The 27,367-nt window shown below is 44.2% G+C and overlaps 1 protein-coding gene across 2 annotated transcripts in view; it reads left to right on the plus strand.

The window, feature by feature from the left end:
* The window catches only part of LOC135224479 (peptidyl-prolyl cis-trans isomerase FKBP8-like), a 150,042-nt gene that overhangs the window by 41,491 nt on the left and 81,184 nt on the right, over nucleotides 1-27,367 (plus strand). For both annotated transcript variants that reach the window (XM_064263485.1, XM_064263484.1), the window contains exons 2-4: nucleotides 1,449-1,587; nucleotides 22,907-23,041; nucleotides 23,211-23,284. In XM_064263485.1, the coding sequence (XP_064119555.1) occupies nucleotides 1,459-1,587; nucleotides 22,907-23,041; nucleotides 23,211-23,284 (338 nt within the window). In that variant the 5' untranslated portion in view covers nucleotides 1,449-1,458. The remainder of the gene's footprint in view (nucleotides 1-1,448; nucleotides 1,588-22,906; nucleotides 23,042-23,210; nucleotides 23,285-27,367) is intronic.

The following is a 27,367-nucleotide window of genomic DNA, read 5'->3' on the forward strand; positions in this document are numbered from 1 at the left end:
AGAGATGCCATTAACCAATAATTGGCACCAAGTTCTGTTATTGGTGCCATAAGCACCTTAATGCCAATTTTTGGTCATCTGCAATTTTCGTTTATCATCAGGCAGTCAGAATGGAACCCCCGTTGATTATTACTTTTTCCTGTTATTATCTTGCTGTACTTTTGAAAGACTCAACATCCCTGCCATGTGATGTCAATAACTTTTCACCAATATGTACTGACTTGACAAGAAGTGTCAAAGGATACGTCTTTTTCCTGGTTTTGTGAGACAATCGGGAGGAGGTTCTCTACAGCTGGCGATGATGTCACCTGTACACTTCCCCCAAGAGCTTCCATCTCTCTCATTCTGGAGGAATCTGTTGGTCTGGTACAGAAATATGGTTTCGTCAGACCATATTTATGTATTTCTTCCTCCTTCGGGTATTGCCCATAAGTCTTGAATCTTTTTTTCTTGGTTGTGTGATGGCTGCTCAACAAGTTGTGTTTTCTTACCCGGCTCCTTTAACAGGACAGGTAGCATTTTGCCAAAGGTGTGGTTCTGGAAGTGATAAGCATCATGAGTGACTGGCCCCTTCTCCTCCTACATTCCCTTAGTATCTCTCTTCCTTTGGGCAGAGAATAGGACTAACCTACACTTGTTGGAACTGGTGTCTGATGCGGTAAGTCTACATATTGAGCACCTGTTCTATTTTCTTTGTAGAATAATAGAAGCAATCCCTCTCCTTCCTCTAGCAAGGGGAGGAAGTAGAAAATGGCATTAAAAACAACTCTTTTTTGAGTCCTTGCCTTACTTCCTCTGACTATTAAGAGTTTTTCCTTCCTTGCCTTTGTTTTTTGTATGAGGTACAATTCCTCAACTCATTCAAAAGGTCAAGAAGTCTGACATTTGATCTCGCAGTTCCTATATGTACTCCAATCAATATGTCAGAGGCATAGTACTCCTCCCTTGCTCTTTCAACCATGAATAGTAGCCCAAGTGTGGCAAACTTAGTCAGTTCAAGAGACTCACTCAGATTCCTTCCTCCAACCAGTGAGTCTTCCTAATGTAAAGGACCGATGTTTGTATATCTTGTAGGAACAAATGACAACTTTTTAAAGTAAATTGCATTTTTTGTAACTTATACAAACCTGAGGTCCTTTACACACTAGGCCCACCTCATGCCACCCCTCAATCTGAAACCTGGGCCGAAAAGCTAACTGGAATGTTTACATCTGGGCAGGCGGGTATTCCCACCTACCAGACGGTAGTTAGTTCTACCTAACCACCTTGTTCAAGAGTTTAGCGGCCGTTTTCTAGCTACGCCAAAGGTAATTCCAAATGAGGTTTGTATAGTTAGGAAAAATAATATTTATACTTTAAAAAATTGTCATTTCTAAATCCTCTGCTAATAATAGCCTAGCCCAGTTGTATACAGAATAGATTAAATTAGCATCAGGTTTTTTTTCCAGATCTGGGAAGATGCCAGAAGTAGAGCAGTCAAAGGAAGTGAAGGTTGAGAAGGTGGAGGAAGTGGAAGTTGAAGGCAAGACTGAAGAGCTGCCTGATGAGTGGCTTGATGTTCTTGGAAGTGGAGGTTTAAAGAAAAAGGTGAACAGGGTTTATTTTAGTGGTCAATATGTAATTAGTTTTTTGTCATAGTTTAATGAATTTATGCCATATCTTTCTTTTGTAATTGTTAGAGAAACAGGGATTTTTGTGTGTGTGAAAAGTAAGAGACAGTTTGGTCTGTAGATTAGGATATAGTATATTACAAAAGGAGATGTTATTTGTATATTTTATGTTTTGTACTTTGGTTTTATTTCCAGACTGTAACATTACATTCTCATTGATGATCAAAGACTTTGTTAGATGCATCTCTGTTTATATTAAGATGATGGGTTTGATTTATTTCCATTACTGACTTTAACATTTCATTCTTGTTGATAAGCGAAGACTTTATTAGATGCATCTGTTTACATTAAGATGGTGGTAAACCCAGATGTCAGTTGTTATCGATAAAGGAACATATTCTCTCTCTCTCTTCTCTCTCTCTCTCTCTCATCTCTCTGCATCTCTCTCTCCTCTCTCTCTCTCTCTCTCTCTCTCTCTCTCTCTCTCTCTCCCCTTTTTTAATTTGTAGTCTAAATTACACAGTTTATGAACCTGGCCAAGTAGTTCTTGATAGTAAGGGGAGTGCTGATGCCATACGGTCCTATTATAAAGTAAGAGCTTGTTGCTACCTTATGACTGAAAGGATTTGCTTCAAATTTTTACCACTTATTCTACGACTAATAATAAAAATTCTCATCGGGGAAATTTAGAAATTCGACCTTGTAAGTTTATATGTTTTGCAGTTGGAAAAATCATGTCACTTTCCAAAATTAATATGTAAAATTAAAAGTTGCACAGAAAAGTAATTTGTTCATACACGAAATACAAACCCTCAGTCCTTTGCAATAGGATATACTTGCGGGAATAGTAGCTGGAATACGGCTGTTAAATTCTTGAACTAGGTGGTTAAGCAATAACTACTGCCCAGGGAGGGAGACTGGCCTTCCTGAACATAAACGCTCCAATTTACTTGCGGCTGTCTTCGAGTGAAGACTTATGTTTGTGAGTTGTTGCTGACTAGTTATTAATCATGATTTCGAGGTGGGAGCTTTCTTTTACTGTTTCTTTTGTGTTTTGAATGTACGTACTGTGTTTGGTGTTGGTAATTAATTGGCATTAATAATTAATATCTAATATACAAACCCACTTTATGATTAGTCTTGCCAGCCACCTATCCCCTTTGTGTGTTAAAAGTCGGCGGCAAGGGTGTATCTACACCCTTATCACTTATTCTTGCCCTTTAATGTAAGGTTGTGACAGTATATTTATTTGACATTTACACTTATGGTCTGGAGAATTTACTTAGAAGAAACTTCAAAGGTTTGCCCTTTGTTTATTCTTTCCTGGTATTCCCCCATCTTTTTCGCCCTTTTTGCTTAGCTTATCGGACAAAGGGGGTTGGGGGGGGGGCACATGTTGTGTTGATGTTTGAGGGATCTCCCTCTCAATCTTGGAGGGCAGTGCCCTTTGACATGAAAGGAGTACAGTGGGGCCTCAGTAATCGCAAGGGATGGGGACCACTACCACCTGCGTTAAGCAAATATACGCGTTACCACACCCTTTAGAAAACGCCTAGGCTATACCCTAACTGCCTACATCAATAGTTAAATCACCAAAGATGCCCTACCTATAAAAATTCTTATAGGCTAACTGCCTATTTTAGTACTAGTTCAAACACCAAATATACCTTAAACTATCATAAGGGTTCTCACTATTGATTGATCCAGCCTAGCCTAAGTTGATTGGTGATGCACATATACTTACTGCAACTTAAAACTATTCAAACACATTGTCTGCTCATATTAGTAATAGAAGTAGAAGGGAATTGTCTTTGGAATGGCTCCCTTGCTTGTTTTATTCCCCCTTTTTTTGTGTTTTAAGTTGTATGTCTTGAAAATGTCATAAATCTTTTATAAAGTCTTTCCTATTTTCAATTTCCCCTTCATCAGATCTGCAAACAAAAGTTATTAGCTAACAATTCCTCTTAATTTTCATGATATGGCTTTTGCAGAAAATTATATCAATTTCTTGAATGAATAAATTTATAAAAAATATGATTTACTGTAATGATTATAGTACCGTACCATAATATTAATGTATAAACAGCAAAATACAGTAATAAAAGTCTGTTTTTGTTTCTTGTTTATGCTGATGGGCGACTTACTACAAAAGAAGAATTATTTAGGAAACAAAGAGAGAGAGAGAGAGAGAGAGAGAGAGAGAGAGAGAGAGAGAGAGAGAGAGAGAGAGAGACCTAGCTAGCTTAGGATGTGAGAAACTGTTGAATGGCTTAGGTCAAGAATAATAACAACATTGTGCTGTTTACATATGTGTGGCAGTAAAGAAACACAGACTTGGTTTTTTCTTCTTTACTTACAAAATGATATATATATAATGGATACAGACACACAACGATCCTTTGGTGGAGAGGTAATAATCTCCTACAGGGCTTGACTTCAACTAACCACACATACTCCCCACTCTCCAAGAGAACATCTTAAATAATCATTGACAATCAACAACAAGTAATATAACAAAACTCAACTAGTCATAAACGGTCATTTACACCTCTTCCTTAATAACCCACAACAACAGAAATACCTTTATACATAAACTGTCCAATTAAACCCAAACAGTAATTAACAGTTTCAAACAATAATTATACACTCCCCCCTGAATTACATTCACATATATTACAAACTCTTGCTCTTCTAACTCTTGTTGAATGTCTTGAAATCGCGTTGCACTCAGCAACACGTGCCTGAATCTTCCTTCCCCCTCCCCCATCTTCATGAACAGGAAGCTGTATAAGAAGCTCCTCATCCTCAGCATCAGTAGTTTCCTCCACTCAATATCAATCCTTGTGAAGAACACGAACGAAGACCTCTAACATGGCGTGGAACTCCGTTGACTTCAACAGCTTGTTCTGACAAAACTCTCGTAACCTTGCCTCTTTCAAATGGCATATTGCATCGCATGTTGGATGGTTTTACCCACACCTCATCACCTACTTTATAGGGGCCACTCACTGCCACTTTGTTCATTGAGCATGGATCCACTCCTCGGACCCTCACAGGATAAGAATACAGCATACTGACAGGGGCAGTCGTTGAGTCCACAGTCATCACGAGGCATCAAATTATACAGATATACTGCCTCTGCAATGCTACACAGCCTTTCCTTGCAGCAATGACTTTAACAGTTCGATGGCATCTCAGCTATACCATTTCCTGATGGAACATAAGCACATCTAAAATTAAGATGCTAACGCCAACCACTTTTTTGGCAAAACACGTCAGCAAATAGTTTGCTGCAAAAAGCAGTTGTCATTGTCAGTTAACAGTTCCTCCGGCTCTCCTTGTTCATAGAACACTGTCTCAAGTCGCCAATGATGCTCTCACTGGTCTGAAAATGGAGCCGACGCCAGATGGCAAATCGAGATTGGTCCACAATCAATGAGAGTAAGATACGGCCGTCCATCATAGTGAGTAATATCCATGCCAACTCTCTGCCACACTATCCACTTCCAGACTACCTTTCTGCCACTTCACTGGGGCCGGGTCTATTGACTGGCATGCCTCACAGCATTTGACAACAGCCTGTACTTGCCGCCTGGTAACTCCTGGATGGACTTTCTTCACAAAATAGAGAGTTCTTCTCACACCCGGGTGACCAGCAGGATGATGGATCTCCTTAATTCCATCACTAATGGCAGGGACAACAGAAGCACACAAGTTTTGCATCTTGGTGACATGAACCAAGGTCCCTCAGCCAGCGCTGAGGTACACGTGTCAAACTGTCAGCTTTATTATTGGCAGAAGACACAAGTGTAATAGACAGCTGGAGGTCATTCTTCATCACACTCTTCTATCAATGACAAGACTATTCCTAGTCTTCTTCTGATGAGCATTTCACTTGCAGCCTTAGTCTTCAATCTGCTTTTTCCTAAAAGTCCATCTGAAATCCATCTATGCACAGTAGATGAGTCAGTCATTAATTCCACCTTTTGTATCTTCCAAGCCAGTGCAAGATTCAATCCTTTAATGACTGCATCTAGCTCAGCCATATTGATGTGGCAAGAGTCGTCTTTCTGCAGCCAGCTGGCATCTACCACAATGGAACCATTTACTTCCACTGCAACACCAAGCGCAAGAGAACTAGCATCCACCCAGATCTTGAATTTGTCACCGGTGACATTCCACTTAACCCGGCTCCTTCTCCTCGTTCTTCGGCCTCTTCGTCACCTTCTAGCAGCCGACTCATTCGAGAACGTGAAAGCGTTCCTTGTGAGAGAGCGTCTAGGAGAGACAAGCATGACAAAGATGTGAGTTGTCGCACAGGCGGCCGGCGTCTTTGTCAAGAGGTCGTGAACGTCCAGAAATCTGCGACTGACGATCATCGTTCTAAGTTTCCTCTCGTGCACGCCAAGATCAGAGCGAGGCTCGCCAAGATCAAGAGCCTCGTAAGGACGTCTCTGAATACGCACGACATGCTCGACGTCCTGCACATTTAGTCGTTAAGGAAGATAATGTTAACGAAACTCGACGTCCTGCTTTGCGTGACGTTAATCAGGACGCTTTTGAGGAAGCTTCCAACGACATTCAACGTCCTGCTCATCGAAACGCTCGCCAGGACGCTCGTGAAGACGCTTCACAGGACGCTCGGCGTCCTACACATCGGGACGCTCTCCAGGATGCTCGGGAGACGCCTGGAAGAGTATGGACGCCTTGGAAGAGTATATAAGTCCGAAGCGTCATGGTGTTCCGCAGGATGTTACCTTCCAAGATCTTAACCCCTTCCCACCCAGGACGTACCGTTACTACGTCATTTGACAGCCAGCAAGTAATCCCTGGACGTAGCGTAATATGTCCTTCCACTCTCTCTTTTGTACCGAGAGCTGGTGTGTTGGGATTGTGTATTTGAAGACTTCTATTGCTGGGATATGCTCTCTCATCCCTTGTCAAACATAAGCTCCGCCCACTAGCCAATCAGAGTGAAGGAGTAAGGCATCTCGTGACGTTTTCAGTGACGGAATTGAGACGTCACCATATTTCACCAATGGGAGCTCAGTATTTCAGTCTTTCCTGTCTATTCCCGTTATTTATCACTCAGGCAGACATGTCGACTCGCATATAGACAATAATGCAACTGTAGAATTCTTTTGATTATCGTTCTGGTTGCTTCTTTATCAATTTCTGCTTGTATTTTTTAGTCATGGGTGACTCTGGAGATTCCTCAGATGAAATATATGTACCAGGGGAATCTGATGATGAAAATGAGACATCAGTTAGTGTGCAATCAGTAAGTGATTGCAAATTATTTGACTATATTGAGCCAGTCCCAGAAGAAAGTTGGCGGTTGTTGTCCAACATCTTTGATGATTCTCGGCCAGATCCTGTTCCTTCCCTCAGCGATCCCAGTCGTGGGGTGGATATTTATTTTGTCTCAGGATGATATATATATATGTGTGTGTGTGTGTGTGTGTGTGTATAGGGACTATATATAAACCCAGGAAACACATATACTTAAATAAAGTAAAGTAATAAAAAAAAATAAAAAATAAAATTTATAAATCACGGATATAGCTATATACATAAAGACAGTTTCCGGAGTACCTACATGCACACATACATATATATAGAAATTCATACATAGATATATACACACACATACACTTTCTTATATACATTATAATCAATAAAGAAACATAATGAGAAGCATACTCTGATTGTGATATTTGATTTTGGGTTTATCTGGTATAGCCTACTCGCAAGCGGTTGCGTCATCTGGGTGGGAAGGGGTTTAAAGTGTCGAAGTTAGCGGTGAACAGAAACGGATTGGTACTTCTAACCCTACTTCAGACAGAGGCACCCTCTTTGCGAACAGGGCCTCAAGGATTAATAACATCATGGTCTTTGAAGGACGCTGCTGCTAGAGAAAGAGAATCGTCTAGTGTTATTCGTGTCCTGCGGACGATGAAGAGCCAACAACGTCATCCTCCTCGGATTATAAGACGTTGACTCACCTCTGAAAAACTTGTTCCCGGATAAAGTTTCAGGCACCGGTCCTTGCTCTCCGCCTTCACAGTTGGCCTCATCGAAGACCAGGAAAGCACCTGGCTTCGTTAAAATGGCCACTTCACTCATTGCGAAGAGAGCATTTAAAAGAATCCAAGATTGGATAGACTCAAGGAAGGCGAAAGGCAACACTTCCTTTGCTCTTCCTCCATGGAGACTAAGCGGGAGAGCAGAAATCTGGTACGAAACGGGAGAAGAAGCGGGATTGAAAGCGCTGTCCTTCCTCCCAAGGCGATTTCGCCAACTTGGTTGACGCTCCGAGGAGGTCGTACCTTCATCAGCAAAAGTTTCCTGGACCATGTCGGAAATGGATCACCATCTGAAAGGCATCTTCAGGACCTTAGAAGTATTTAACTTCCTGGATTGGTGCTTGGGGGCCCTGGACTTACAATCCAAAAGTCCAGACTCTATTTCATGGGAAGAAATTATCCAGCGTTTTAGCATGTATGGATAGGGCAGTAAGGGATGGCTCTGATGAACTGGCATCCCATTTCGCTACTGGACTACTAAAGAAGAGAGCTCTGTACTGCAGTTTTGCGGCGAAATCAGTGTCTCCTGCGCAGAAGGCAGAATTGTTGTTCGCCCCTTTTTTGACACATCTTTTCCCACAGTCCATGATAAAAGATCTGTCAGTTAACCTGCAGGAAAAGGCGACGCAGGACCTCTTGACACAGTCTTCCAGACGTCCTACAGCCCAGGCTTCTACTTCAGCCGCTCAGGCCCCCAAGAAGAAGTTTAAGGCCTTTCGTGGAGCTCTTCCCTCGAGAGCTTTTCCTCGAGGAAGGGGGTTCTAGAGGCAAGGTCTCCTCAAAGAACAAGGAAAAAATTGACATTTCTGCCCTTCAGGCACCTGTCGGAGTGAGACTCGCATTTTTTGCTCATGCGTGGAGAATGATAGGGTCCGGACACCTGGTCCCTTGTATAATCGAGAGAGGATACAAGATCCCTTTCCTCTCTGCTCCTCCATTGAGCACGAAGCCTATAGACCCGTCGCCCTCATATCAGCCGGAGAAGCAACAGATATTGCTCGACCTTTTAGACCAGATGTTAGAGAAGAGAGCCGTAGAAGAAGTCCTACGTTAGATTCCCCAGGCTTCTACAACAGGTTATTCCTGGTTCCGAAGCAGTCTGGGGGATGGAGGCCTGTCCTAGACGTCAGCAGGCTGAACCTTTTCGGGAGAAAAGAAAAGTTCAGGATGGAAACGTCCCAGTCTGTACTAGGGGCTTTAAGACCAGGAGACTGGATGGTGTCATTGGATCTCCAAGACGCGTACTTCCACGTCCCGATTCATCCTCAATCAAGAAAGTTCCTGAGGTTCGTCTTGAAAGGACAGGTCTTCCAGTTCAGGGCTCTATGCTTTGGACTAAGTACGGCACCGATGGTATTCACTCTCCTCATGCGAAATGTGGCGAAATGGCTTCACCTATCAAAAATAAGGGTCTCGCTTTACCTGGACGACTGGCTAATCAGATCGTCTTCAGAGTCAAGGTGTCTGGAGGCAGTCCATCGTGTATCAGGGGATTCAGATGGATTCAGTGGCTTTTCAAGCTTTTCCATCCAGGGAACGTCAGCAAAAATAAATGCTTAGAAAAAGTGTCAGCTTTCTTAGGGAAAGAAACATGCTCGGCGAAGGAATGGTGAGTCTGCTGGGAAACCATTTCCTCGCTGGAGAAGTTTGTTTCCCTGGGAGGTTGCATCTCAGGCCACTCCAGTTTTTTTCTAGCAGAAAACTGGAAAGACAAGCAAGAATCTAGACACGACATTGATAATTTCCCAATCGGTCAAGGATCATCTGAAGTGGTGGCAAGATCCAGTCAAACTGTCAGAAGGACTGTCCTTCAGCCTTTTGAGCCCCGACCTAGTGTTGTTCTCAGACGCATCCATGGCGGGCTGGGGAGCAACACTAGGCAAGGAGGAAGTGTCAGGCCTCTGGAGAGGGGAACAGAGGTCCTGGCACATAAACCTAAAAGAGTTGGAAGCTATTCGGTTAGCTCTCCAATTCTTCGAGGAACGAGTGGTGGGCCAGAGTTGTCCAGATCAACTCGGACAACACCACAGCTCTCGCATATATAAAAAAACGGGGGGACACTCTCGGTCCCTGTTCGAGATAGCAAGGGAAATCCTCCTATGGGCAAAAGCTCGGAACATAGTAACGAGGTTCGTTTCGGAAGTGCACAAATGTCGCGGCGGATCTTCTAAGCCGTCAAAACCTCATCTGCTTGCCACGGAATGGACTCTCCACCTAGAGGTCTGCCAAGAGTTATGGAAATTATGGGACGCCCGCTAGTGGACCTCTTCGCAACCTCCAAAAACGAAGAGGCTTCCTATTTATTGCTTGCCGGTTCTCGACCCGGGAGCGATAGCAATAGATGCATCCTATGGGACTGGACGGGATGGATGTCTACGCCTTTCCCCCATTCAAACTGTTAGGAGAGGTAATCAGGAAGTTTGCGGCATCTCCGGGAGCGAGAATGACACTAATCGCCCCGTTTTGGCCTACAAGCGACTGGTTCACGGAGGTCATGTCTCTCCTAGTAGACTTCCCAAGAACCCTTCCAGAGAGAGCCGATCTTCTCAGACAGCCCCACTTCAAGAGGTACCACGGAAACCTCTCCGCTCTGAGTCTGACTGCGTTCAGACTATCAAAAAGTTGGCCAGAGCGAGAGGTTTTTCAAGACCGGTAGCAGAAGCTATTCCCAACGCTAGAAGAGCTTCCTCTCGAGCAGTTTATCAAATCTAAGTGGGCTGCTTTCAGGAAGTGGTGTAGGAAGAAAGGTATTTCCTCCTCCACGACCTCTGTGAGCCAGATCGCTGATTTTCTCTGCATCTGAGAAATGTGGACAGACTTGCGGTGCCCACAATCAAAGGATATAAAAAGTATGTAGTTATTCTGTCTTCCGTCACAAAGGGTTAGACCTAACAAAACAATAAAGCCTTCACGATCTTTTGAGTCGTTTGAAACATCAAAAGTACCGCAGACTAAGGTCCCATCATGTAACCTGGACGTAGTTCTCAAGTTCCTAATGTCAAGTCCATTTGAACCTCTACATGCTGCCTTGTTGAAAGACGTTACAATAAAGGCGATTTTCCTAACCGCTCTTCCCACAGCGAAGAGGGTTTTGTGAAATTCAAGCATAAATAGACATGTGGGCTTCAGGGACACAATGCAGTGTGCTCCCTGAGCCCTTCCTTCTTAGCGAAGAACGAAAATCCATCTAACCCCTGGCCGAAGACCTTTGAGATCAAGGGGTTAGCAGAGATCATTGGACGAGAGCCAGAGAGAGTCCTGTGCCCTGTCAGGGCTCTCAAGTTTTATTTGGAAGAAACTAAAGACTGTCAGGGTCTTCGGAAAATCTGTGGTGTTCCGTTAAGAGACCGGACTTTCCAATGTCAAAAAAAAAAACGCACTGGCATTCTTTTCGAAGCACCATCAGGAGGCCCATGCGTCCTGTCCAGATGGTGATCTGAAACTTTTGAAAGTAAAAGCCCATGAGGTGAGAGCTGTCGCAACCTCAATGGCGTTTCAAAAGAATATGGCACTCAGCGATATCCTAAGTGCTACATTTTGGCGAAGCAACTCTGTGTTCGCTTCACACTACCTGCGGGATGTGAAGACGGCATATGAGAACTGCGAGTCGCTAGGACCATACATATCCGCAGAAATATTATTAGGGGCAGGAAGCAGTACGAATCCTATCCTATAGAAAAGGGATAGGTGTGCTTTTAATGTTGTTGTTGGTTTACGGTTGAAGGGTTGGTCGCTTGAGGCGCTTTCCCTTTCTTTAGCCTAGAAGTTATGGGACTAACTTTGATAGGTTAGGTCAGGTGGTGGTTTTTAGCTTCGTTGCCCTCACAGTATGGTCAATATGGTCTAGTCGCTTGTGGTCACGCTCCCGTTGACAGATCAAGGAGAACTCACCAGCTATATAGGTCACTACCTTGCTGGAGACTCTAGTAAAGCCGAAGCAGACTTGGGTGACAGTAATCACGAAGTCAGCTATGCTAACAGGTAAGGAATCAAGATGTCAATCTCTGCATGTAATTTGTTTCCTAAAATCCTTCTATTCTGTCCCTTCCCACCTCCAATGGTGGGATTCAGCTATATATATATCTGTCAGGTAAGTTTCATGAACAAAATGATATTGTCATGATACAATAAAGTTTGTTCATACTTACCTGGCAGATATATATAATTAAGTACCCACCCACCTCCCCTCAGGGGACAGTGGTATGAAAAATCTGAATAGAAAATGGGAATGGTTCCTGATATCTGCCTCCCAGCGGCGGGAATGGGTGGGTACTAACCACCTGGCCACCCACTGTGTGTGTGGAGTTTTGAAATTCTGTCGGACTTTGGAGAATACAGCTATATATATATCATGCCAGGTAAGTATGAACAAACTTTATTGTATCATGACAATATCATTTTTGACGACAGCTGTAAAACCGATTCGATGCTAAGTGATTGCGCTGCTAACCGCGGGCCATCTGTATAGTAGATTTTGCCTTAATCAGTGGCATTATATAAATCCTATGAGAGAACCAGAAGCTAGAAGATATACAGGTAATAGTGTTAGAACAAAAGGAGTTAACCGAGTATAGATCAGTGGTAGGACACTTGAATAGGGTATCGTTATATACCATGCTAGAAATATGTTAGTGAATTAAGTAAAGCATTTAAAGAATGAACAACTCAGTATATGAAGAAGCTTATTAAAATTGTGAGAAAAGCTAAGAACCTGATAGGTGAAGTTACAATAAGTGAGATGGAAGAAGAAAGATTTATTGGGAAGCTTATGCAGACACTTCATTTGGGAACATAAAAAATGGCCATACTCAACTGGGTTATATTATATCCTTGCCAGATGGTAAGAGGAGAAGTCCCATATGGCAGAAGTCCAGGGAATCCAGGAGAGTGGCAAAATCCACCATTGAAGCAGAAGCCCTCTTTTTTTTTTTTTTTGAGTGTTGGGGAGGCTATATAAGTACTTTCAACCATTTGTGGGAAGAGGTAGAAGGAGGGAGAAATTTAGAAATGTTGGTTAATACTAATAGCTAAACACTAATGACTGCCATCAAATTAAGTAACTGGTGTAAGTAGTAAGAGATTAAAAGTAGATATTGCAGCAATAAGGGAAACCATAGAATCTGGGAAAATAAATGAGGGGAGATAGAAAAAAGGAAAGGATCAAGTAGTTGAAGTATCAATTAAAGCAGAAGTTTCAGGGGAAAATATTAGAAATTATGTAGAGGGTAAAGAGTTGGAGAATACGTAAAGGAAATTAGTGGGGACTAGGTTAGGAAGCAGTCGGAGGGGAGGGAGAAAGAGGTAAGTGTGATTATATTTTATGTATCAGTTTAGTCAGAGTTATTTCATTTTTATTGTTATTGTTATTATCTGCATTGTCAAAATATGGTGGATGTCCAATGTATGGGCAGTATATGGCTGATTTTAGAAGGTGTCTATTGATGTATTTAAGTTGTGTTGTGACGTCATAGAAGACAAGATGGTGGCAGTGCCAGGTGAATGTAAACAATAATAGAAGCAGAAGGAGACACGTGCCTGGGTTGTTTGGTTGGTAGGAGAGAGCTGTCTGTCGGATGGAAGTTTTTGGGGTTGTAAGTCTAGTTTGGGTATTTTTCAAAGGTGTAAGCTGGACTATACTGGGATCGGAAAATGTGAACAGGTGGGTAGATTGCACATTTGTGTTCAAAAGGAAAGATTAGGATAGGAAAATATTCAAACAAGTCCTTCATGATCACCTGTGTCTTGGACTTTGTAATTGATGATCCTTCAAGAGGATAAGTTGCATCTTTGCCTAATAGAAAAATAGAAAGGAAGCTCGATGTGTAAACTTATATCAGAAGCCAAGTCCAGCAAAGTGTAGGTTCAAGTCCCTATTTCTCAGCCCGAAGGAAGGAAGCGAGAAGCCAGAAGAATGGCTTCTGATATAAGTTTACACATCGAGCCTCCTTTCTATCTTTCTATTTAGAATCATAGGAGCAGTCCCGCTCCTTCCTCTAGCAAGGGGAGGAAGGAGACTCTGGCCTACTCTTAATATTCATCCCAGCCTTTTTTATATGATTCCTCACTCATTGACAGAATGTATAGCAGACTCGACATCGGAACAGTTCGATTGTTACTGTATAAAGTAAAAACAATTATTTGCGAGTACGGAACTTGTGTATGGGACACAGGTATCGTTAACTGTGAGAGTCCCTTGCGTGACAGTTGGAGGTTGGTCAGAATACATTTTTGTGGTAAAAGGGAGGGCCTAAGCGCTAAACCACTTGCCCACAGCACATTTTGTTTTACCCATTTCCCAGGGCTAATAGACCTTGAGAAGTTGTAACTTGAAAGATTTCAATGTGGCACTGATTGGAGTAGAACGTCGATTAATATATCTGTTATTACATAAACACGTCTGGCTTACATGCCAGTATTACATAGTAATAATATTAACACAGCCTTCTATGAGAGGTACTATAATAACTAAGGGTGAAAAACCCTCCTTTTTTGGTAAAAAACACAAGAGAGACTTTCATCAGACCCGCCCTGCACACAAATTTATGTAAACGCAAGTCTTGTTTCAGTTTTCTTGGTGGTCGAAGCATTTAGTTTAAAAAAAAAGTTTTTCATGAAACAGCAAAAGAGCAATAATTTTGGACTAAAAGAAATGAGATATAATCGGGCATGTCTGGTTTTCTGAAGCCATAAGCTGTTTTCTCTCTGATGCTAACTAGAGAGAATCGAATGCTTTATTGTAAAGATTATTTTTGTATAAATTTGTTCACATTTATTTTTTTATCTTTTTTTTTTTTTTTTTTTTTTTTTTTTTTTTTTTTTTTTTTTTTTTTTTTTTACAATTTGTTGTTCATAGTGCTGTAAAAGCAAGGTACAAATAAAGTTGGTCCTTGAACCAATCTAAACATGTCTCTTATCAGTAATGTTTAAAGATACAGTGGAACCTCAAGTTTTTTGTACACTGTACATCAGAAATGCTACTTCCAGGGCCCACCCTGTGACTAGGCCCTGTACCGAGCACCCAAACAAAGCATCCTGTGTTCTATCATGATTCATTCTGCTTTTGTGTTTTTTTGTGCTTTTTATTTGAGTGCAACTGCTAAATAAGCCATCATGGGGCCAAAGAAAATTCCAAGTCCTTAAGTAAAAAATGGCCAGAAACACCGTAGAATTGTAGCAAAGTGTTGGAGGGTTGTTGGCATGCCGATCACAGTTAGTAAATGCCTACAAGTGCTGCTGTTAGCAAATTTAAGGCCAGCAGAGGCTGGTTTGAAAAATTCAAAAAACAAATGGGCATACATAATGTGCCTACTTCAGTGATTGACATGTTTGCAAAGTGGAGTGATGTAAAAGATTTGCGGAATTATCATCCTAACAAAGATGATGTAATTCGTGTCTCCAACATCTTTAATGACAATGCCTTGTTCCACTTTAGGCTTATTTAAAAGGACGCCAGAAAAAATTTCTGGAGTTTTGTTTTGTGTGACAGGGGTCTAGTAACTCAAGCTTATCCTAGTGCAGTAGAAACTGGGGGAAAAGATGGGAAGTAACCCTCCCAGATAGTGCCAGTAAAAAACGAAGAGAAGTAACTGGAGGTAGGTCCTTGATACCTGGAATCCTGGAAGGGGATTCCCCTTCCAAACAATACCCTCCCCTCCTCCTCCCCTTCTCTCTGTCTTCCGTATGCTAACAATAGTCTTCCGTAAATGTAGTGTGATGTTAGTTGTTCATCATTCATTTCATTATTCATTTATATTTCTCATTGTTTTCTCTATGTAAAACTGTGTTTATTCCCTATAAAATGTACGTTTTAAAAATATTTTTGGCGGTCTGGAACGCATTAATTGTATTTACATTATACCGTAGGGGAAATTTTTGGACTGTGGGAGGTTCTGGAATGGATCATGTATGTAAACCGAGATTCCACTGTTTATTTACATTTAGAACAGTCTTAATCAGTGTGTAACTCCTTCCAATGCCATACAAGCAATGAACAAAATTGTCCATGGACCAATCTAAAAAAATTTTCAGCAGTAATATGCAAAACAGTCCAAAACCATGTTTAACTCCTTCCACTAGCCAAACAGTCATAGAGACATTTTTTACAAGTTTTTTTCACAATTTCTCGTTCATAGTTCCATACAAGCGATGAACAAAATTGTCAATAAACTAATGTAAAAAATAGTTTTAGCATTATTGCTTCAGGATATGTTTATTTAGACATAAAACAGTAGAAAACTGTCAAAAAAATTGAGGATTCTTCAAAAATTGTGGGTTGGCATGCCCCTTAAAGATAGTTTGGTTACTTTGATTTTTGTTCATGCCACTTACCTGACAGATATATATATAGCTGTATTTTCTGAACTCCGACAGAATTTCAAAACTCGCGGCACACGCAGTGGGCGGCCAGGTGGTAGTACCCATTCCCGCCGCTGGGAGGCGGATATCAGGAACCATTCCCATTTTCTATTCATATTTTTTTCTGTCGCCGGTCGGTAAACTACTGTTTACAGACCTCCGCCCAGGATTTTTTGGATTTGGCTCGCATTTAAGTATCTGATTGACTTTTGGTATTGATTTTGGATTGTTGGATTGGCATACGCGATAGTGGACCGTTTTTTGACTTTGGATTGGCTTTTCTGTAAATGTGATGTCTGGATCAAGTGCAGTGAGTTTCAGAATGTTGTGAGGAGTGATTGTAAGGTGAGGCTACCGAAATCATCGGTAGACCCCCACACAGTATGTATGAGTTGTAGGGGGCATATTTGTTTGATGGATGATCGGTGCAATGAATGTGATGGATTGGCCGATGATGATTGGAGGGTGTATGATTCCTATCAGCGCAAATTAGAACGCGATAGGATCAGGAGGTCTTCCTCCAGGAGTGGTTCTACCAAAGGTAAGGGTACTAATATTTCTCCTGTAATAACACCTGTAGATTTTGCATCTCCTAAACCTGTGTTGCCTTCGGGCCCCTGAATCTGTTGTCGGGAGAAGGTAATGCCCTCTCTCTTATTTTGGAGTCTCTACTTACTCTAGAGACCAAAGTGAAAGCCTTAGAAACTGGCTCAGTGCAAGTGCGTGATTGTGCCCCTAGTGTTGTGGAGGGGGCGTCAGATCGGCCCCATAATGCCTCTAGGCCTAGACCGCTATCGGACTCCCAGGAATCAGGAGGGGGGTATGTCGAAAGCCGCAAGAGGGTTACGGGGGCTCCCCACCGATCTGGTGTCCCTTCGGTAGGCCTTGTTGCAAAGTCCCAGGCTGTCAAGGAGCGCGCACGGGCGCGCATCCTTAAGGACTGCTTTTCGTCCTCCGAAGCGTCCTCCCCGCGCAAGGGGTGGAGCGCTCGGAGAGACTCTCGTCCGCTGAAAAGGACGTTTCGTGTTGAGGACGCTTCACGTCCTGTATCGCCGCTTTCTTCGGAGGACGCTTATGACGCTTTTCCGCCTCAGAAGAGAGGTAAAATCTCATCCGACGAGGACGCTGGGGTTGCGCGCACAGGCGTGTATCCCTGAGAAGCAGGTAACTGTACCTGTGAGAAGGAGGAGGCGTCCCCTCGCCCTTCGTCGCAGGATCAGCCCTGCTCCCTCTGTTCGTTCCTCTCCAACGAAGAACATTCTTTTGTCCCTCAGGACCAGCTATCGACGCTTATGGCTCAGAGGAATCGCCCAGCAGCAGTCGAGCCTAAGCGGAGAAGGACCTTAGGACTGCCCGTTAAGAAGACGAAGCAGTCTCCTTTCTCCCTCTCCTCGCTCGTCTCTTTCGCCGATTGAGTCTCCTTCGGTGATTCGCCGATCTCGTTCGCCCGCTAAGAAGACGGGTCGTCAGGTACGCTTTCGTTCCCTCTCGACGTCATTGGCCGGCTGCTTGCCGTGATTTTCGGGAGGACGCTCAGACGGTTTTGAGTGCGATCAGGACGCTTTTGAAGACGCTCGGCAGGACGCTTTTCAGGACGCTTCGGGGACTCCGGCCAAGAAGAAGACATACACCAGACGTTGGGTTTGCGCGCACAGGCGCGTATACCTGAGAAAATGTCTACCCTTTCGTGAGAGGAAACGTAAGGACGCTTCTCTTGCAAGTGAGGCTGCCTCAGGCGTCGCTAAGGACGCTCATCGCCGTCAGGACGCTCTGCCTCCTTCGAGCGGTAAACGCCACAAAGAAGACAGCCTAGATAAGGCTTTCTACCAGTAAAACATCGGGGGTCTTTGATTAAGGCAAGACCCGATAGACGTACGCTCCCTCTCCGGAGAGGCGGTCTCCTCTTCCGATTAGGAGAAGAAGGAGAGTTGAGTAGTCCTGCTAACTCTGTTGAAGAGGAACCTTCTGCTGCCTCTTCAATTTCGGATTATAAAGTTCTTGTGCGGCTGTTGCGTTTGTCCTTCGAGGACAAGTTCCAGCCTGCAGCTCCCAAGTCTCCTTCTTCGCAGTTTTCATCCTCTAAGACTTGTAAGACCCCCAGCAGTTTTTTGTCGAGATGAAAACTTCGCTCTCTACTAAGCGGGCATTCAAGAAACTCCAAGGACTGGATGGAACGAAGGAAGGATCAAGGCAAGACAACTTTCGCCGCCCTTCCCTCCCTCCCGCTAGACTCAGCGGTAAAGGAGGTATGTGGTTATAAAACCAAAAGAGACCGTGGGTGGGGTGAGAATCCCTGCTTCAGCACAAGGGGATTTCTCCAGCTTGGTGGATCTCAGAGGAGGTCCCTTTTATCCACTGCTAAAGTGACCTGGACCCCTACGGAGACGGACCATCATTTGAAGGGGCTGCTCCGGACTCTTGAAGTATTCAACTTTCTAGACTGGTGCTTGGGAGTTCTGGATCTGCAATCGAGAAGCCCAGAGTCTCTCAGTCTGGGGGAGCTGTCCAGCGTGCTATCATGCATGGACAAAGCCGCCAGGGATGGTTCAGAGGAGCTGGCTCTCTCATTTTGGGACGGCCTTCTTAAAGAAGAGAGCTTTGCTGTGTAATTTCACAGCTCGATCAGTTACTCCAGCTCAGAAAGCGGAGCTGCTCTCCTATTACGAACCATCTCTTCCCCCACTTTGTTAAGGACCTGGCAAGCAGTTGGCAAGAAAAGGCAACGCAGGACCTCTTAGCCCAGTCCTCGAGACGTCCGGCAGTTCCTTCCACTTCTTCGGCTTTTGTACGACCGCCGAAGAAGGTTAAGCCCTTTCGTGGGGCTCCTCCCTCGAGAGCAGCTCCTCGAGGGAGAGGATTTGCAAGAGGAAGAGCTTCTTTCAAACCAAAGCCTTCCAAGTGAGACGCATGTCCTTCAGACACCGTTGGGGAGCCAGACTGAAGTTCTTTGCGGGAGCATGGAGAGAGAGAGACGGACCCTTGGTCCCTCAAGATCGTGGAGCAGGGGTACAAGATCCCCTTTTTAGATCTTCCTCCTCTTTCTACGACTCCCAGAGACCTTTCTCCATCCTATCAGGGAGAAAAGAAACAAGTTTTATTCGATTTTCTACAACAAATGATCGAAAAAAAGAAGCGGTGGAACAAGTCGCGGACCTGGGATCTCCAGGCTTTTACAACAGGATTTTCCTAGTACCAAAGCAGTCGTTCATGGTTGGCGTCCAGTCCTAGATGTAAGCAGGCTCAATCTTTTCGTGGAAAAGACCAAATTCATGATGGAGATGCCTCATTCTGTTCTGGGAGCCTTGAGACCGAGCGACTGGATGGTGTCGGCTTAGACCTGCAGGACGCGTACTTTCACATCCCGATCCACCCTCTTTCAAGAAAGTACCTAAGATTCGTCTTGGGCAAAAAAAAAAAAAAGTGTGGCAGTTCAGAGCTCTTTGTTTTGGCCTGACCACGGCTCCAATGGTGTTCACCGTAGTCATGAAAAACTGTGGCGAGGTGGCTACACTCTTCAGGGATAAGAGTTTTCCCTTTACCTCGACGACTGCTTATCAGAGCTTCGTCGAGAGAGAAGTGTCTGAAGGACTTGCAGTTCACGTTAGCCCAGCGAAGTCCCTGGGACTTCTTGTCAACCTCGAAAAGTCGCATCTGACCCCGAAACATTCCATCGTGTATCTGGGGATTCAGATGGATTCAGTGGCTTTTCGAGCGTTTCCGTCCCAGAAACATCAGCGGCTAGGATTAGAGAAGATCTCGGCCTTCTTGGGGAAAGAAACTTGCTCGGCGAGGGAATGGATGAGTCTGCTGGGCACCATTTCATCGTAGCTAGGAAGGTTTGTTTCCTTGGGAAGACTGCACCTCAGACCTCTCCAGTTTTTCCTTGCGGACGAGTGGAAGGTCAAGGACGATCTCAATGCGATCTGAGAGTATCGCATCCAATAAAGAGCCATCTAAGATGGTGGTTCGACCCACAGAAACTACAGGAGGGCTTGTCCCTAAGTCTTCTGAGCCCCACGACCTAGTGTTGTTCTCAGACACTTTCCATCGCGGCTGGGGAGAAAGAAACACTAGGAGGGGAGGAAGTGTCAGGCTCCTGGAGAAGGGAACAGGTAGCCTGGCACATAAATGTCAAAGAGCTAGCAGCAATCTTTCTGTCGCTGCAGTTCTTCGAAGGGAGTTTGACGAACAAGATCGTTCAAGTAAACTCCGACAATACCACAGCACTCGCTTATTTGAAGAATCAGGGAGGAACACACTCCAGAACTTTGTTTCACCTGGCGAGGGGAGATTCTGCTGTGGGCGAAAAGAAGAAAGGTTACGATCCCTGACGAGGTTCATTGCAGGAGTGCAAAACGTCAGGGCCGACCTTCTCAGTCGTCGGGAACAAATCCTACCGACGGAATGGACCTTAAAACAAAGATGTGTGTCGAGACCTTTGGAGGTTGTGGGGACGTCCTCTGGTCGACTTATTCGCGACGTCGAGGACCAAGAGGCTTCCTCTGTATTGCTCCCCGGTCCTAGATCCAGAAGCAATCGCTGTAGACGCGTTGCTATGGAATTGGACGGGCCTAGATCTGTACGCCTTCCCAGCCATTCAAGATCATAGGGGAAGTCATGAGGAAGTTTGCGGCTTCAGAAGGGACGAGGTTGACCCTTATCGCCCTGATGTGGCCAGCGAGAGAATGGTTCACAGAGGTCATGTCTTTCCTTGTAGACTTTCCAAGGACGTTGCCCTGGAGGAAAGATCTACTCAAACAGCCTCCTTCCACTTCGAAAGGTATCACAAAAACCTCTCCGCTCTGGGTTCTGACTGCGTTCAGACTATCGAAAAGTTGGCCAGAGCGAGAGGTTTTTCTTTTTTCGAAAGCAGCTGCGAGAGCAATCGCAAATGCAAGACGTGCATCTACAAGAGCTGTATACCAATTGAAGTGGGCTTCCTTCAGGGCATGGTGTAAAAAGGAGGGAGTTTTCCTCTTTCCACGACCTCTGTGAACCAGATAGCCGATTTTCTGCTCTTCTCAGGAAAAAATGTTTTTGCAGAAATTAGCAGTCCCTCCATCAAGGGATATAAGAGCATGTTGTCAGCGGTTTTTAGGCACAGAGGCCTGGACCTTTCTGACAACAAAGACATTCATGATCTCTTAAAATCTTTTGAGACTTCGAAGATTCCCCAAACGAGACCGCCTTCATGGAACCTTGACGTGGTTCTTAGGTTCTTAATGTCAAGTCCTTTTGAACCACTTCAAGCAGTGTCTCTTCGAAACTTGACAAGGAAGGCTCTTTTCCTAACTTCTCTGGCGACAGCTAAGAGAGTTAGTGAAATACAAGCTTTAGTAATCTAAGTGGGATTCAAAGGAGACAACGCTGTCTGCTCTTTGAGCCCAACTTTCTTGGCAAAGAACGAAAATCCTTCTAACCCTTGGCCGAAAAGCTTCGAGATCAAGGGTATGTCAAGTCTGGTGGGCCAAGAACCAGAGAGAGCCCTGTGCCCTGTCAGGGCTCTCAAGTTCTATGTGCATAGAACAAAAGAGGTAAGAGGTCCCTCAGGTAATCTCTGGTGCTCTGTGAAGAGACCAGAGTTACCGTTATCTAAGAATGCTGTTGCTTTCTTTCTGAGGGACGTCATTAAAGAGGCTCATTCATCTTGCCAGAAGACTGATTTGAGCCTCTTACGAGTGAAAGCTCACGAAGTTAGAGCTGTCGCTACCTCTCTTGCCTTCCAAAAGAATATGTCAGTCAAGGACATTCTTGATGGCACCTTTTGGAGGAGCAACTCTGTCTTCGCCTCACATTACCTAAGGGATGTGAGAACGATTTAATGACGACTTGTAATTCTCTTGGGCCATACGTTTCTGTAGACACAGTCTTGGGGCTGGAGGTAGCTCTTTCCCTATCCCTTAGTTAGGTTTAGGTTAGTTTTTATTGTTGTGTTTTTAGGTTGTGGTGAGTCTTGTGTGAAGATCTCCCATCCCTTAGTTTAGTATTCAAGGGGTCTTTGGATAGCTGGTCAGGTGGTGGTCAGTTGCTTCGTTGCCCTCATATGTATGGCTCTATGGTCTTGTCACGTTGAGGTCACGTCCCCGTTGACAGATCATCCAGAGCGCACCAGCACTACAGGTCTTCACCTGGCTGGCAACTCTGATTAAAGCAAAAGCAGGCTTAAGTGACAGTAATCACAGAGTCTACTTTGCTAACAGGTGAGGAACCAAGATATACATCATCTACTTAATTTAAGTTTCCTATAAATCCTATTCTGTCTCTTCCCACCATCCGAAGGTGGGATTCAGCTATATATATATCTGTCAGGTAAGTGGCATGAACAAAATGTTATTGTTATAATACAATTAAGTTTGTTCATACTTACCTGGCAGATATATATACATAATTAAAGTGCCCACCCTCCTCCCCTCAGGAGACAGGGGCATTAATAAAATATGAATAGAAAATGGGAATGGTTCCTGATATCCGCCTCCCAGCGGCGGGAATGGGTACTACCACCTGGGCGCCCACTGCGTGTGCCGCGAGTTTTGAAATTCTGTCGGACTTCAGAAAATACAGCTATATATATATCTGCCAGGTAAGTATGAACAAACTTAATTGTATTATAACAATAACATATTTTTGTGTAAAATTTCTTTAAACTTACATATCTTTTTAGTAAATGAGTACATTGTTTGGGAAAAGTATAACATGAAATTATCTGGTTCTGTATTTTGTTTGGAGGTTTTAAAGAATTTACTTATATTTAGGATTGTCTAGTTTTCTGTGCCAACCTTAACAACAATACAGTAGACTTATCTAACTCTACCAGTATCCATTATATTTATTTGGTTTCCATTTTTTTTTTTTTAGGTATTGAAAGCAGGCATTGTTGATTCTAGACCAGTTAAAGGAGACACTGTTATCATCCATGCAAATGGAAGACTGGAAGATAACACAGAAGTTGACAAGCACACACAGCTGATGTTCACCATCGGAGATGGTGAGGTGTGTAATTCCATTGTTTTCTTTTATGACCTGCTTTCATCACTGCACTGTAGATGACTTACAGCTATTGTTTATGGAAATCATGTTATGGCAGGTATAGTCTTGAATATGTGGGATACTTCATGGTCTGTTATTAGATTTTAAATGTTATGTTATATTTCTGTTTCAGGTAATTACTGGCCTTGACATGATTGTGCCGTTAATGGATAAAGGTGAAGTCGCTGATGTCTTTATTGAACCAAGGTATGGATGTAGTACATAATTATATCTTCTATATAGTGTATATCAGTTACTGTATTATAGATTGTAGGCTTTAAGGAAGAACTATTATTTTGAAATAATTTAACCAGACCACTGACTTAAAATGATATTGTTAAACTACAATAAAGTTTTGTACATACTTACCTGGCAGATATATACTTAGCTATAGTCTCGACGTTCCCGACAGAATTTCAAATCTCGCGGCACACGCGACAGGTAGGTCAGGTGGTCTACCTTACCCGCCGCTGGGTGGCGGATGTACGAACCACTCCCGTAAGCTTGTCAGATTTTTCTCTTCCACCTGTCTCCTGAGGGGAGGCTGGGTGGGCCATTAATCGTATATATCTGCCAGGTAAGTATGTACAAAACTTTATTGTAGTTTAACAATATCATTTTTGTACATGAACTTCCCTGACAGATATATACTTAGCTGATTGGCACCCTTGGTGGAGGGTAAGAGACAGCTCAATAATACCAGGTTAAGACGGGAAAACAACTTATGTTGTAGGATATAAAAACCTTGGTTCTCACCTTTTCAGGATGAAGACTTCATAGGTACTATCTCTGAGTCTGCATTGCCTGGAGAGCTACAGCTAGGACGTTGACCTGATGCTGAAAGACTCTCGGATCTACCACTGGGATATGTTGATCCCCTATTGTGGTAGAATCCAAGTCGGATGCTGTTAGAGGGACCTTGTCCGCTTACCTAACAGATCCTTACCACTACTCTGCAAGGAGCCAAAAACCCACCAGACCACCTAACCAAAATACAAAGGGTTAATATTACGACAAAAAAGAGGTGCCTCCTGCAACCTCTTTCAGACAACCAAAAACAACAATATAAAATATAGGGTAACATAATAAAAATTTTTGCCACAGGATAAGTTTTCAGCTCCCTGCCCCCCAGCACCGAATCCGCCGATACGAAAGGACCCAAGGCGAAGCATTTATCATATGTGATTTTTACATCACGTAGGTAGTGGTTTGCGAAAACCGATTGGCATCTCCAAAAGTCGCCTCCATCAAGTTCCGCACAGACATATTTTTTCTGAATGCAAGCGAAGTTGCGATGGCTCTCACCTCGTGAGCTTTCACTTTCAGTAGTCTAAAATGTTCTTCCTTACAGGCAACATGTGCCTCTGTAATAAGGCTTCACAGAAAAAAGGAAAGAGCATTCTTTGACATGGGCCGAGGGGTGGGGTTCCTTTACGGAGCACCAAAGCACATCTTGATTAGCTTAAGTTGTCCTTCCTCTTAAGGAAATACTCATAATTTCCTCATAGGGCAAAGAGTTCTTTCCAGGCTCTTCCCCTACTAGAAAGATAAACTACGAACTTCAAAGCTCCTGGGCCAAGGGCGTGATGGGTTTTCATTCTTTGCAAGGAAACTTGGAAGAAACGAACACACCATAGAATCTTCCTTAAACCCATACATTGCCCTCAATAGCTTGGAGCTCACTCACTCTCTTAGCTGTAGCTAGGGCCAAAAGGAAGATAGCCTTCTTCGTCAGATCTTGAAAGAGGCTAAGCCAGGAGGTTCGAATCTAGACGATCCAAGGAATTGTAGAACTACGTCTAGATTCCAGTTCGGTACTACATGAGGACGCTTAATGGTTTCAAATGATCTAATAAGATCATGCAGGTCCTTATCATCGGATATATTTAAGCCTCTATGCCGAATACCGCCGCCAACATACTGCGGTATCCCTTAATAGTTGACACAACCAGATGACATTCTTCTTTGAGGAAAATAAGGAAATCCGCAATTTGGGTCACAGAGGTACTGGAAGAGGAAATGTTCTCCTCTTGCACCAACGTCTGAAGACATCCCACTTTGACTGGTATACACGCAAGGTGGAAGGTCTCTCGCTTTTGCGATTGCTTTAGCAGCTGTTGCTGAAAAGCCTTTCGCTCTGACCAAACTTTGGACAGTCTGAAACCAGTCAGACTGAGAGCGAGGAGATTTTTGTGGTACCTGTCGAAGTGGGGTTGTCTGAGTAGATCGCTCCTTAGCGGGAGCGATCTTGAAGGTCCACCAACCATTCCAGTACCTCTGTGAACCATTCTTGGGCCGGCCAAAAGGGAGCGATTAAGGTCATTCTCGTTGAATCGGACTCTACGAACTTCTTGATGGTTAGCCCCAGGATCTTGAAGGGGGGAAACGCGTAGACGTCGAGTCCGTTCCAGTCTAGAAGAAGAGCATCTATTGCTAATGCCTCTGGATCCGATATCGGAGAGCAGTAAGGATCCAGCCTCTGTTCTTTGACGTGGCAAAGAGGTCTATGTGTGGCCTGCCCCATAACTTCCACAGGCTCTGGCAACATCCAGATAGGGGTCCCACTCTGTGGGAGATGAAGGGTCCACTCCTGTGGGAAGGACCTGATCTTTCCTGCTGAGGAGATCTGCTCTTACATTCCTTTCTCCCTGCACGAACCTGGTGAGAAGCCTTGATTCCTCTTCTTCTGCCCACAGAAGAAGGTCTCTTGCTGTCTCGTACAGGGAGAAGGAATGCGTCCCCCCCTGTTTCTTGATATATGCCAGAGCTGTAGTGTTGTCCGCGTTGACCTGCACTACCGATCTTCTGACTTTGGGCTCGAAAGCCTTCAGAGCCAACACACAGCCATCAACTCCTTTCTGGTTGATGTGCCAGGCTACCTGGTCCCCCACCCACCCAGGTACCTGACACTTCGCTGGTTCCCAGAGTTGCACCCCACCCCGTGTCCGACGCGTCGGAGAACAACACCAGGTTGGGGTCTGTGATTGAAGAGGCAGTCCTTCGCAAAGAGGTTGGGATCTGTCCACCATAAGAGATGTTTCTTGATGTCCTGGGATAACGACAGGGAGAACGTCAAATCCTGAGAACGACGACTCCAATTCTGATGAAGAAAGAATTGGAGCGGTCTCAGGTGCAAACCTTCCTAGGGAAACGAATTGCTCCAGCGAGGAGAGCGTCCCCAGCAGACTCATCCACTACCCTCACTGTGCATACTTCTTTCCCTAAGAAGGTTGTTACTCTCTCGAATCCTCGGGCTATCCTTTCCTGCGAGGGAAAAGCCGAAAACTCCGAGAGTTCATCTGTAATCCCGAGATACACAACAACCTCTTGCTCGGGAATTAAGAGACGACTTCTTGAAATTGACGAGAAGTCCCCAAAGCCTTCGTCAATTCCTAAAGTTACTTGTAAGTCCCTTTCAAACAACGATCTTCTGAATTGGCCCTTATTAGCCAATCGTCGAGGTACAATGGATATCCTCACCCCTTTCTTTCAAATGAAGCCATTGAGCCACATTCCTCAAATCCCCGTGAACACTTGAGGGGGCCGTCGAGGAGAAAGCCGAAACACAGAGCCCTGAACTGAAAAATTTTCCCCCCCAATCATGAATCTGAGAAACTTCCTCGAGGAAGGATGGATCGGTACGTGGAAGTAAGCATCCTGTAAATCCAAGGAAACCATCCAGTCCCCTGGACGAAGTGCTGCCAGCACTGATGAAGGCGTTTTCCATCGTGAACTTCTTCTTTTCTAACGAAGAAGTTCAGGGCGCTTACATCCAACACCTGGTCTCCATCCCCCTGAGGACTTCGGAACTAGGAAAAAGGCGGTTGTAGAAGCCCGATGAATGATGGTCTGTCACTAGTTCGATAGCCCCCTTCTCCAGCATCTGATCTACTGCTAGATGGAGAGCTTGATTCATGATGGGGTCTCTGTACCTGGCCGTCAGTTCCCTTGGGATGGTCGTCAAGGGAGGTCTTTCGACGAAAGGGATGAGGTAACCTCTCCTCAAAATAGAAAGGGTCCAAGGATCCGCCCCTTTTTGGGCCCAGACTTCTGCAAACTCTAAGAGTCTGGCGCCCACCGTTGTTTGAAGGACTTGCAAGTTATTTGGGGGCTTTAACAGACTTGGCGAAAGTCTTACCCCTTCTTGAAGGTCTACGACCTCTAAAAGTAGAGGCTCTTGATGAAAGACGCCCCTCGAAAGGGTTCCTCGAACACTTGCTTTTCCTTCTTAGCCTTGGTAGGGAAGGAAGGGCGCGAGGTTTTCTTGCCGACTGTGCCAAAAGGTCCTGG

This window comes from Macrobrachium nipponense, chromosome 12 (assembly GCF_015104395.2).
Source record: "Macrobrachium nipponense isolate FS-2020 chromosome 12, ASM1510439v2, whole genome shotgun sequence".
NCBI lineage: Eukaryota > Metazoa > Arthropoda > Malacostraca > Decapoda > Palaemonidae > Macrobrachium > Macrobrachium nipponense.